A 13,841-nucleotide genomic window follows, 5' to 3' on the forward strand; every position below is an offset into this window, starting at 1 on the left:
GAGTAACAGGTGCAAACATGTAACTATTTTGTATCGGTTGTGAATAAATAGTTGCCACTATTTAAGTTCCAACCCTCGTATTTTTCCTCACCTCCACTGGTATTTCGGTTCTTTTTGAATCCATGTTACGCGATCGAATTCTGTATTGCAATACACGTCTATTATATCAAGAAACCACACCACTTGCATTGTGTCCACTGCAACGTCTCTCTTGCAACTAACGACAGGCTCGAAGTGTGTTGACTTCTGCACCGCAGTAAACAAACACTGTTGCATCTATCACGGTTGCAATTCACGATACCGGTCTGAAGCCTTGGTTTATGTTTTTGTGGACGTGGACGCCTGCACAGCCGGCCGCGGTGGCCGTGCGGTTCTAGGCGCTCCAGTCCGGAGCCGCGCTGCTGCTACGGTCGCAGGTTCGAATCCTGCCTCGGGCATGGGTGTGTGTGATTTCCTTAGGTTAGTTAGGTTTAAGTAGTTCTAAGTTCTAGGGGACTGATGACCACAGCAGTTGAGTCCCATAGTGCTCAGAGCCATTTGAACCATTTTTTTTTTTTTTTTTTTTTTTTTTTTTGACGCATGCACAGAGTTGCACGCCTACCTCTGTGCATCCAGGCTGTACGCAACATGCTACAAAATGATGGTGTATGTAGACTTTAGTGTTCGACTGCATATTGGTTGGACCCTAGACGACTGGAAAACTACGGCCTGGTCAGATGAGTACCGATTTCAGTTAGTTTGAGCTGATGGTAGGGTTCGAGTGTGACGCAGATCCCACGAAGCCATGGACCCAAGTTGCCAACAAGGCACTGTGCGAGCTGGCTGTGGTTCCACAAACATGAGCGCAATCTTTACATGGAATGGATTGGGTCCTCCGGATGTTCGTTTCTTGGAGACCAATTGCAGCCATTCATGCACGACCTGTTTCCAAACAAACTTTCTGTTTCGCATACATTTGAAACTTCTTTTGGAAAAATCTATTTAGGCCACTAAAAGACTCTCAAGCCGTTTTTATTCTTCCGTTTATTTCATTAGCTGTGCATCCGGTCTTAGCAGACAACACTTTCCATCAGTAACGAACTCTAATGTCATTTACAGGGTGGCCAAAATAAAATTGAGAGTCTTCGCTGCTTCCGATCTGACTACGTAAAAGCAGACCAGATGTGGTTTGAATTCAAAGAAATATCATCGACAGCAATATAAAGATATATACCAAATAAGTTAATAAGTGATGATACTGGTCCCCGCCGGCCGGTGTGGCCGTGCGGTTAAAGGCGATTCAGTCTGGAACCGCGTGACCGCTACGGTCGCAGGTTCGAATCCTGCCTCGGGCATGGATGTGTGTGATGTCCTTAGGTCAGTTAGGTTTAAGTAGTTCTAAGTTCTAGGCGACTGATGACCTCAGAAGTTAAGTCCCATAGTGCTGAGAGCCATACTGATCCCCCATGGTACTCAAAATGGGTCAGAACATTGTTGCGGAAGCAACGAAAAAAGCACGCCACACTTAAAATAACGTAAAACCCCAAGATTGGAAAAGTTTTACGGAAGTTCGAAATTTAGCTCAATGCGAGATGCTTTTGATAGTTTTCACGATGAAACTCTGTCTCTAAACCTGGCAGAAAACCCAAAGAGATTTTGGTAATATGTATACAACAGTAGTACGACGCCTTTTTATAGACAGAAATGGAAATGAGCGTTTCTCGTCATTGGCCGGGAGGCCCCTTACGGGACAGGTCCGGCCGCCTTGGTGCAGGTCTTATTACATTCGACGACACATTGGGTGACCTGCGCGCCGGATGGGGATGAAATGATGATGAAGACATCACAACACCCAGTCCCTGAGAGTAGAAAATCCCCGAACCAGCCGGGAATCGAACCCGGGCCCGTAGCACGGCAATCCGTCACGCTGACCACTCAGCTATCGGGGCGGACTTTTTATGGATAACAATGCGCAATGTCACCAGACCACAATTGTTTGCGATTAGGTTGAAGAACATTCTGGTCAGTTCGAGCGAATTATTTGGCCACACACATCGCTCGACACGAATCCCATCACACATGTATGTGACATAATCGAGAGATCAGTTCGTGCACAAAATGCTGCACTGGCAACACTTCCGCAACTATGGACAGCTATAGCGACCCGTGATCTAGGGGTAGCATCTTTGATTAATAATCAAAAAGTCCTCGGTCCTGGGATCGAAATACACCACCGCTCAAATTCTGATTAATAATCAGCATTGGCAGCCAAAGACTTCCGGCAGAAGAAGTCACCCTCATTCTACCAACGGCCTTGTCAAAGAGGGCGGAGGAGCAGACACAGGTTCAGCTCACTTTCTTGCCCTGGGGTGGGAAACTGCCCCTAAAGGCTGAATAATCAGCAATGATCAACGGCATGAGAATGCAGAAGGCATTGGAAGCCATTGCATTAAAGACACGTAACGTGTATCCACAGGACATGTGGCCCGTAATTGAAAAAGTGTCATGATGATTTCTCAAATGGCCAAAGATTCCGGAATAGTCCCCCATTCGGAATTCCGGGAGGGGACTGCCAAGGGGGAGGTGACCATGAGAAAAAGACTGAATAACCAACGAAAGAATAACTTCCTAAGAATTGAATAATCAACGGAAGCATAACGTTCTTCAAGTCATTGCGTGGAATGTCAAAAGCTCGAAGGTGGCGGGGCAGCTAGAAAATCTGAAAAGGGAAATGCAAAGGCTTGTCTAGATATAGCAGAGGTCAGTGAAGTGAAATGGAAAGAAGACAAGAATTGGGGGTAAGATGAGTATAGAGCAATATCACCAGCAGCAGGAAGTGGTACAGTGGGAAAAGGATTCGTTATGAATAGGAAGGTAGGAGGGAGAGTGTTGGTACAGTGAACAGTTCTGCGATACGGTTTTCTTAACAGAATCAACAGCAAACCAACACCGACGACAATACTTCGAGTATACAAGCAGACGGCGCAAGCTGAAGATGAAGAGAGAGAAAAAGTATATGAGGATATTGGGGACTGGAATGCAGTTGTAAGGGAAGGAGCAGAAGAAAAAGTTACAAGAGACTATGGCTTGGGGCAAGGAATGAGAGATGAGTTTTTAATCCAAGTGCATCATTCTTTGTCGTCATACCCCTATTTTTTCTCATAATTTCGAGCATCTTGTACCATTTTACATTGCCGAACGCCTTTTCCAGGTCGACAAATCCTTGCTTAGAATATCAACCGCAACGTCAGAATTGCCACTTTGGTGCCTTTACCTTTTTTAAATCCAAGCTGATCGTCATGTAGCAGAGCCTCAATTTTCTTTTCCATTCTTCTGTATGTTATTCTTTGTCAGAAACTTGGATGCGTGAGCTGTTACGCTGATTGCGCGAGAATTCTCGCACTTGTCAGCTCTTGCAGTCTTCAGGATTGTGTGGGTGATACTTTTCAGAAAGTCGGATGGTATGTCGCCAGATTCAAACATTCTACACACCAACGTGAATAGTCGTTTTGTTGCCACTTCCCCAATTATTTTAGAAATTCTGATGGAATGTTATCTATTCCTTCCGCGTTATTAGATCATAAGTCTTCCAAAGCTCTTTTAAATTCTGATTCCAATACTGGATCCCCTATCTCTTCTAAATCGACTCCTGTTTCTTCTTCTATCACATCAGACAAATCTTCACCCTCATACAGGCCTTCAGTGTACTCTACGGTATTTACCTATCTGCTCTCTCCTCTGCATTTAACAGTGGAATTCCCGCTGTTCAGTCTACAGCTGTTTAAATGTGCAAACAAGTCATTAATAGACAGATTCCTCAACTTCTTAAACATGAACTGGTCAGGAGATGAGACGCCTGGGAGCTGAGCTGAATCATCATTCCTGTCTTCAAAAAATGAGAACTGACAAACTGTGGCAACTACCGTGGTATAAGCTTACTGAACTCGGCATATAAAATTTTTGCCAACATCATCAAAAATGAATTGTACCGACACTATGAACGCATCATGGGTGATGGACAAAATTGTTTTCGTATAGGAAGCTCATACTGTGATGTCTGTTTTTCATTGACGTTACTAACAGAAAACTACGTAGACCTTTTAATCTAGAAAGACGTATCGATTTCGCAGAATCCAAAAAAAGATTTTCATAAAGTCAACAGAAGCAAATTATTACAGTTTCTGGTAGAAGATTATGTTCCCTACCAAATTATCGATAATATATATAAAATTTATAGAACAAATTCAATCTGTATCAAGAAACAGGACAAATTAGCAGAGCTGGCCAGAATCCAAGCAGGAGTACAACACGGATCCGATCTTTCATCACTCTTGTTTATTTTTTATATGAATAAAATCACTCAAAGGTGGAGACAAATGCCATATGGCTGCATTCAAATCAACAGAAACATAAAGCCAGGATCTTTACCTTTTGCAAATCATTTAACCCTTGCAAGACCATAAGTGGATGATCTGCAGCATCATGTACATAATTTACAGATTACATCCGAGAAAAACAGCAAGGATATCAAAACTATCAAAACTGAGAATACAAAAGCTTTATGTGGAAATATTCAATTCCAAGTTAAAACCGCCTGAAAAATAAAATCATCGAAAGAGAGAACAGATTCACATATTTAGGCCATAAACCATCATTTCTGGAAGTAGCAGGTCTAGCTGAAAAAGCCACCTGGCATACAAAAACAATTGGAGCCATTAATAACGTAATGAAACCTTCCAAATCAAGAAACACAACAGAAAACGAATTTATAAGTCATTAGAAAGACTCGCTGTGCTTTGATAGTGAAGCTTCGACAAATGACGCGAAAAGACTGACGGTCCGTGAAATGTAATTCTTGCAACTAACAGTTGGTCACACTACACGGGATCACAAAAGAAATGAAGAAGTTTTAAAGGAACGTAAAATGGAGCCCATCGCACGTTGTATTCAGAACTACCGAAAGAACTGGATAAATTTGCAACTAATGAGCTCAAAGCCGATCCCAAAATCAATGCTACACTGCTACCTCGACGATGGTCGAACAATGAAAAGATGGCAGGAGAACATGTCAGCGAGCCCATAACAGGTCAAGAGGCCTAATACTTCAAAAATGGACACAGTGTCGACCGCAAAAACATTAATTTTGACAGTAACCGGTTTCGGTCAGTTTTTGACCAACCTCAGACCCTCATACTGAAACATGAACATAGAATGGATTTATAGAGATACCTGATAATAGTAATAAGATATAAAACACATCATATATAACAAATACTAAAAGAAAAAATTATACCCATGATGGTAGACGTTGGCTGTGAATGGAGCGTGTTTTGTAATTCCACGAACCTCAACTGTTAAGGAGAGCAACGCAGCTGTTGCTTAAATACACGATACTCCCCCCACTGCATACCGAATTAAGTCAGCGATAAGGCCCTATACACGCCAACCGACTGCATCGATTACAGCGTCGCCGTGTTATGATTTATTTATCTTAAATGCACTGTGTTTATGTTGTACGAAATCCCATTTCGTTTTATATGGACACAGAAACGGGGGTTAGCATTGGCTCTTGTATAGGTAACGAAGCCAAAAATAAAAAAAGAGTCCGAGAGAAAGCTGTGTCAAAGAATTAGCTAATGCAAAGAAAGTAATTCTCCCACATTCCAATGATTTTCGTAGTTATCGAAGACTAGATTAATCATGCATTCCGGAGCTGCCGAACATCATCAAACCATTTTTAACGATAAAGAATACAGTCATGAGAGAAGCTGTAAGCTTCGAGGAGAGGCTGTTAGCTACATTATGATTTCTAGACACTGGCAGAAGTTAAGAGGACCTCGAATTCAGTGTTGTTATATCCCCACAATTATTAACTAATTATTTCTGAGAACTGCAACGTGGTTTATAGTTGACTGAGGAAATACAGCATGTTAAAGCAAAATAAATACAACAAAAGATATTCATGTGAACGTTATTGATTTATTTATGAACGTAGCATAAAATATGAACTGTAAGTTTAAGAACTTCATTTCAAATTCGAACAAGAAAGACTACACATGGTGGTGATGCACATCATCTAATAAACACAACAGATACATAAGAAATGAAGCACTTAGCTACTGTTATACCTGCACAAATCTCACACTTTGCTCTTCGTAGCAGAGGGCTTGGATATCGGTTGGACTATTTTAACACTTATAACAATGAAGCAAGTACGTTTTACGAATTAACGGACATTGAATGTCAATACTTCGGTTTTCAGATATCATTTCCGTTAAGTATCGGAAATAAAACCTAAAAACAGAAGTACAGGAAGTCGACGGACTTTAATTCTCACTAAGTGCCTCATGAAAACATTATGAACTCGTTAAAAATGAAAAAAGTGCTTAATTTCTTGCATCTACATTCTGTCCTCCTCGCACGACGTGTACCACAACATCTGCTGCCTTTAAATTTCTCAACAAATTCTGCCCTTAAAATTTCGTCCGCCTCGCACCCTGTCATGAATATTAGAACAGCATTTAATCCCGCTCTTAGAGACAAAAGAGCAACTTTAAACGGGAGATTGGCATGATAGTGCAAGGAATGTTCGTCGGTCGGTCAGAAAACCTTCAAACGTCCAACATGTCGGTCGATTCGTACCTGTGTGTAGGGTCCTATAGCCAATCAGGCATACAGGACGTAAAACTGTTATTATAAGGTATATACAGAATAGTTTCACGAAAGCTAATAACAAATAAAGAAATATGTGCAATATATATACATGATGGATAATCGGTTGTGAGAATACAGATAGCCATCTGTAGCGATTTATCGAAAACTCGTAGATTGTGTTCCAGCAAAGATAGTGGCTCCAAGCATATCCCATGGAGACGGCTTTGTCGTATCGATTGCGCCATCCAGCAGAAGACGATTTCAGAGCTGCGGCAGCGACTGGATGTTAAATACGTACTGGCATCACATCGACATGTAGAAATGCATACCAGATTGCTCCTCCATTGCAGTGCCAGTGAAAACACTGTTTGAGTGACGCCGTTATTTACCATGGAAGCGGTGTGGAGGTGTCCATGCGCACGTTTCAACAGAAGATGAATTCAAAGTTGGACAGCGACTAACTGCTACAAAATACTGGCATGCAAGTATGAATAAAACGGGTGTCTTAAGATGTGTCAGATACTGCATTTGACAATGACCAAGTAACCAACAAGATTACAAGTAAAGTAGGATACGTAATGGCTAAAGCATGGAAAAATAAGTTACGGTACAAAATCTCACTGACCTATTGCGGCAGTCAAAAGCATAAAACAACGAGCATAAGAAACTGAAGTTAGAAGAACTGTGAACTAAGTTCCATAAAATAGGCGTGTATAATGTCAGATGTACCGGTACGGAAATATAGGTTACATTACTACGATATTATACGTCTTGGACTCGTGTAACTAGTCATAAATGTAAAACAAACGCATAAGCAGATAAAAGATGAAAGGTGTTGTGAATATAGTTGTTTACAGTCACAAAAAGTGCATAAAATAGCAGTAAGCAGGAAGCTACAAATGATATTTGGAGAAATAAAAGAGGAATAAAAACAAACAAAAGTAAAATAGCATTCCTCAGCCTAAGAAAAATCAACATGTTACGTCAAGGAAGACGCAGAGATTGTCATGTGACAAACTGGGCCTATTAAGGCACTCATGATTAGAACTTAAAAACATAAGCAGCCAAGAGTTTAAAAGAAAGTGAACGAAGTTTTCTTATAGTAATGGAAACATTTCATAAAAAATAAAAGAGGAACGGAAGAGAAGGAACATTCCATAGGCAGTCTTCATACAGATCATAGAAATATTTTTCTCTGAAGTTTAATTTCTCGTTGAGTACGGACGAAAGTTTATTTTTGTGGTGAGCATAAATTTCTATATCTTCTAATGTCTTAAGTAACAATCCTTAAGATTCATTGTGAAGAACTTTTAACTTACTCGGTTTAGATCATCCCAAGTGACTGTGATGAGCCAGGTGTTGGCCAAGTACTGATGATATTACGAGACATACCACAACTATGGTCCTTGCTAGTAGTCACGTTCCTACCTCGCACACCCGAGTTCTGTTTGTCGCAGTCTTTACATAATATTTTATATAATATTTATATATATATATATATATATTCCTGCAGTTTCCAGTTGTACGTTTCAACCTATTCCGCAAAAGGTAATTAGTAGTAAAGGTTATTGACAAATCGTATTCTCGAACAGTTTATTAGTTTCGTCAGAAATTAAGCCGCTGTATGTCATTTTGGTAAATTTCCTATTGGGAGTCCGCCTGCTTAGCTGAGTGGTACCGTGCTTGCCTCCTTTGCAGCGGGCCCGAGGTTCGATTCCCGGCCGGTATGGAAATTTTCTCCGCTCGTGGACGGGGTGTTGCGTTATCCTCACCATCAGTTCATCCTCATCATAGGCACGCAAGTCGCCCAATGTGGCGTCACCTGAAATAAGACCTGCACTCGGAAGCCGAACATCCCCGGATGGGGCCTCCCAGCCAATAATGCCACACGCTCATTTTTTTGGGAGATGTAAGATTGCGCCAGATTGCTGCACTTTACGAAGCAAATGATCAACTCCATTGGAGTTAAAAAAATTAGCTTTTGCAATTTGTTTTAAAATGTCTAGTTGTTTTTGGATTGCATCTGGTTCCAGAGGTACTTAAATTATTCTGTAAATCATAGATTTCGTATTTATAAAGATGACATGAGTTTGCATTAATAATCATGCAAGTGGCGGTATGAGTTCTGTAAATGGTAAAACAATTTTTACCCTTGCAGTTTAACATGATTAGATCTAAAAAGTTAATGATATTACTGTTTTCGTGTTCTATTATAAAAACAAGATTAGGATGAACATTATTTAAAAGGTTCCAGTGAGTGAATCCATGTCCGCAGCTCGTGGTCGTGTGGTAGCGTTCTCGCTTCCCACGCCCGGGTTCCCGGGTTCGATTCCCGGCGGGGTCATGGATTTTCTCTGCCTCGTGATGACTGGGTGTCGTGTGCTGTCCTTAGGTTAGTTAGGTTTAAGTAGTTCTAAGTTCTAGGGGACTGATGACCATAGATGTTAAGTCCCATAGTGCTCAGAGCCATTTGAGTGAATCCATCTCGTCTACGGAATCTTTTTATAGCAATATCTTCTCTGGAACCTTTACATGGCAACAATGTGTCATCAACGTATCTCTTACAAAATAAAATTTTTGTTTCATTTTTTAAGTACTTTTTGCCAGAACGCTGTTCTTCACGAGAAATTTTCTCAAAAATTACAAGAGGCCTAATGATTGAGAGGAAGATGATGATAATGGTGACTTGTACAAGGTAATGTCGGGATGTTTTTGATATGTTCTTAAACTACAGCTTGCGTCTCGTAGGACGACGTTTCCCCGCATACAGGCCGAGCGATAGGGAAGCGTGGAGGGGATAAGGATTGCGTAAGCCTGGCGGCACAGAGCCTGCGTTTCCAAACAGCGTTGCTGCGGAGAAGAATTAGATTCACTTGCGTACTGTACATTGCATTACACATTTTAGATCCACGAGGAGAATAATAACTTTTATAACTAATTTCTATCAGTCATCTGTATGAGTGAGATCATGAGAGAGATTTTAATTCAAATGATGTTGACGACGCTGCGTCAGATGCTCCACGGCTTTCAAGTGTGTGTGAATTCCTAAGGGACCAAACTGCTGAGGTCATCGGTCCCTAGACTTACACACTACTTAAACTACCTTATACTAAGAACAACACACACACCCATGCCCGATGTAGGTCGCGGACCTCCGGCGGGACGGGCCGCGCAATCCGTGTCATGGCGCCTCAAACGTCGCGGCTTCCACGGCTTTACTCCGTGTGAAGTCGGAAGGCAAAGAACCACTGACGCAGTTTTGTAAAGACGTCAAGTACACTTTTTCTCAAAAACACGATTGTCTAACGGCAAGGTCATCGAAACCTGTTACAACATTTGCCATTTTGGTGCGATTATAAGTACAACTACAGCACTCGTACACAGTCCCTGTAGATAAGAACCGAAAATGAAATTCACACGTTGCAGATCTTAAGCGTCCAAGATCTGCAACTTTTCAGTTATGGATAACAGAAGATTTTGTAGATGAAAATTTCTAAAAGTTTACATACTTTTTTCCTACTTTAGTTCTCTAATTTGTTACGGCATCACAGTTTTCGCCAACTTTTCCTAACGGAAGAAAATGCTCGTCACACAGAAAGGTGTAATAAGGATAATACGTAATATCCAGTCTAGAACTTCTTGAAGGCAGTCCATTAAACAATTGTTTCCAACGATAGACTGCACTTCGAAAACAACAGTAACATTCATCATTACAGTAAGAGGAAGAGAAAATCTTTACACTAGGCAGCGCGGAGTGGCTGCGCGGTTAGAGGCGCCATGTCACGGATTGTGTGACCCCTCCTGTCGGAAGTTCGAGTCCTCCCTCGGCCATGGATGTGTGTGTTGTTCTTAGCATAAGTTAGTTTAAGTAGTGTGTAATTCTAGGGACCGATGACCTCAGCAGTTTGGTCCGATCGGTATTCACGCACATTTGAACATATTTACACTAATCATCAATGATTCATAATATTGGGCACAGAAATAAGTGAGATATTCAACCGCAAAAACCTTTGACAACTTAATCATTAAAGCGAAGAATTAAATGGATAATAAAATTAACTTCAGACACAAACTGAAACCATTATATTTGCCTTACAACTCCTGCTCCTCCACAGAACTTTTTAAAAATATGTAATTGTAAATGCGTTTGTGTGGGCGTGTTTGAATGTAGTTAAAAGTTAATCACTGTGTACAAAAAAGAATTACTGGTAGCAAAGCTTAATGTAAAAGACTAAGCTGTAAATGGTCAGAATTTTGTCATATTTTTCGCTGAAAAAGACCATTATGAGGGTAAACTAACATGTTCCACAGTAAAGTTGCAAACCATACTTATTATCCACAGAGCAAGCAAATAAGTTCTCCAAAAAACTCGAGGGAATATTTCCTGATAAGAACGTCGAAAACGAATGATATCTCGACTGGTAAAACTCCCTGTTACGACATTTTCAATTCGTGCCTTGAAAATGACAGGTTGTTACCTATCAGAAATATCAAAGTTTTTGACAATTTTATCCGGCTGCACTCTCGAGAGTGCATTGTGATCGCTGGAAAAGAGCTTAAAGTTCACAACTAACACACTAACTTGCTGATTCGCCTTGGGCAATACATCGAAAATTATGGTTACGTCACTCATAAAAAGTGAATATCTCTGTACTTCTTAGGATGCAGATTCCCAATCAATAAAAGTCATGATATTTTCATATGGCTGCACATGCAATTGATATTTTGTCACACAGGAATATTTTTTTTAATCATTAGTCTTTAAAAACAAGAACTATTATTATCTTTATTTGTTCCAGTCTATATCATAATACCATCGACACTGCTATCTGCGTCTATATCGGAATCATCTAACTATAAATTTACGATGATAGGTTCAAGGGTTCTATACATCTTCATCTCCCAACAAAGTCCTCTTCCTGAAGCTTTTCAGCGAGCCACACACAGTCTGCCCGCGCGGAAGGGGGGATGTTGTCTATTGCTGCATGCGCAAGCGATTGTGTCTGCTATCTAGAATGTTTTGTTTCTTTCTGTCACATAGCCTTTAACGTGTGCCCAAATTAATTCGATCGGGTTATACTAGTAGTGGTATGGTGGTAAACGCAAAACTCTGTGACCACATTCACTAGCGAAAAAGTCAAGTCCGTACGTTTTCTCACGCGACTTGTTTAAATTAACGAGCTGTAGGAGTTCTGCACGGGTCTGGCTAATAAAGTGCGAAATATTTTTATTTTCAAGCCAGAGCATAACATCCGCTTTCCTGGTGTCTGCACTTGGTGTTTCCTCTGTCACAGATTATCTATTACAAAAACTTTTCAGTGGACCACTTCTCGAAAGTGACAGCGTTCATTTCCGAATGGTAGCCACTGCTCTCAGAAACAAAATTTGGAGAACGGCCACCATGCAGAATAATAATTCGATCCGGCCGGTGTGGCCGTGCGGTTCTAGGCGCTTCAGTCTGGAACCGCGTGACCGCTACGATCGCAGGTTCGAATCCTGCCTCGGGCGTGGATGTGTGTGATGTCCTTAGGTTAGTTAGGTTTAAGTAGTTCTAAGTTCTAGGGGACTGATGACCACAGATGTTACGTCCCATAGTGCTCAGAGCCAATAATAATTCGAGAACCATTTCCTATCGGAACTTCAAAACAGCCAGTACCATCACTCATTTTACAGTTTCCAGCAGCTTTTCCTGGAATGATTTTGATTCACCCATGTTTCATCCAGGCAATACACTGTTTAACTACTTTCTCTTACTTCTTGTGTCGTTCTCAGGAATGTGGCTCGTGTTGCAGCTATGTCACATCAAATGGTTCAAATGGCTCTAAGGACTATCGGACTTAACATCTGAGGTCGAACCTGCGACCGTAGCAGCAGCGCGGTTCCGGACTAAAGCGCCTAGAACCGCTCGGCCACTGCGGCCGGCTATGTCACATCTTTCCTTTAAAAACTTTCTTCCATAGTTACTTTTAACATATTTGAAACCAATGTCTTTTAAAAAAATTTGCATTGATGAAGCGCTTCCTTTGAAGCCAATTTTCTTATGTATAATTGTAACGATTTTTTGTGAAGTCGAATACTCACCTTTCACACACATTTCGAAGACGCCTTAAAAGTTTCTTGCGATTTAGACGCTCTTCAGGCGACACGAAACCAACTTCTGACAGCTCCTACTGCTCTGACACTTTCATTTATAATTCGCTGTATAGTTCTCCTGTCTACACCACACGCATCTGCAGTCTGTTCTTTTGTCTTCAAAACAATAACGATGGAAGTCCCACTTCCACATTCACGTTTGAAGGAAACTGGAAACGCGGTAAATAATTCCCCTGGTCTGCTTGTGAAGCACTTCACGGTTTTTTTTTTTTATTTGGGAATCGCACTAACACGTTGAAAGATGCGCATTCACGGCTACACTGCTATAAGTAAATAACATCGACATTTCAATGAATAATTCGCCCGCTCTGTGAATGAAATTGCATTGTAGCGAAGTATGGTAACAGCGAAGCTTGCAGGAGATATGTTCTCGTAACTCTCGACTAGCCACTAGGAAAGAGAATGAATGTTATTGGCTGCCAGTGGTTAATGGAGGGGGATGCGCAGAACAGCTGAATATTTGGCCGCCTTCCTACGTGAGGCGCAGTGCAGTACATCAGTTACCACTTACGTCACACAGGAAGCAGCAATGCTGTGAAGTCCGCCGAAGCATGCGTCACCCACAGGAAGTGCTCGTGGCGAAACAACACGTAATCAGATTGTGGTTCCAGTCTGTTCATGCGTCCGTTGAAAGAGTCGCAATTCGTAGGCCCATTTCACGCACAAGTGGCGTGGATCGAACGTCTGGCGGGGAAGTGGCGCTGTTTCGCACCACCTCCATGTTAGCAAATTAATCAGCTCACACAAAGATGGAGTGGCTGCGAAAAGTTCGGTGGTTGCCACCAGTGGCCAACCGTTCGGACGCGTGGCGGATATGTCCATGTTGCGCGAAGCTGTTTTCATTAATTTTTTAAGCCCCAAAAAAATTGTTTTATGTTGATGACGCAAAGCTACATTTGTGTCTGTAGATAGCTGCTCGTTAAAACTTTTACTTTCGCATAAAAAAAAGAAACGCTTTTCTGGGATTCGCGTGTGTTCTTCATTATCCAGTATTTCTCATTCGAGTTTGGTGAAACTAAAGTGATTTTTCGATGACTTAGTATGACATCCCAGCT

At 41.3% G+C, this 13,841-nt stretch overlaps 1 protein-coding gene across 2 annotated transcripts in view; it reads right to left on the reverse strand.

Moving 5' to 3' along the window:
* LOC126482278 (peptidoglycan recognition protein 1-like) overlaps positions 1 to 13,841 on the reverse strand; it is a 113,986-nt gene that overhangs the window by 56,730 nt on the left and 43,415 nt on the right. Inside the window, exon 1 of one of the 2 annotated variants that reach the window (XM_050106264.1) lies at positions 12,715 to 13,140. The exons of the other annotated variant lie outside the window; for it this stretch is intronic. Coding sequence (XP_049962221.1) covers positions 12,715 to 12,727 — 13 coding nt within the window. The 5' untranslated portion in view covers positions 12,728 to 13,140. Of the gene's footprint in view, positions 1 to 12,714; positions 13,141 to 13,841 lie in introns of those variants that run through there. 2 annotated transcript variants of the gene reach the window in all.

This window comes from Schistocerca serialis, chromosome 5, assembly GCF_023864345.2.
Source record: "Schistocerca serialis cubense isolate TAMUIC-IGC-003099 chromosome 5, iqSchSeri2.2, whole genome shotgun sequence".
NCBI classification, from domain to species: Eukaryota; Metazoa; Arthropoda; class Insecta; order Orthoptera; family Acrididae; genus Schistocerca; species Schistocerca serialis.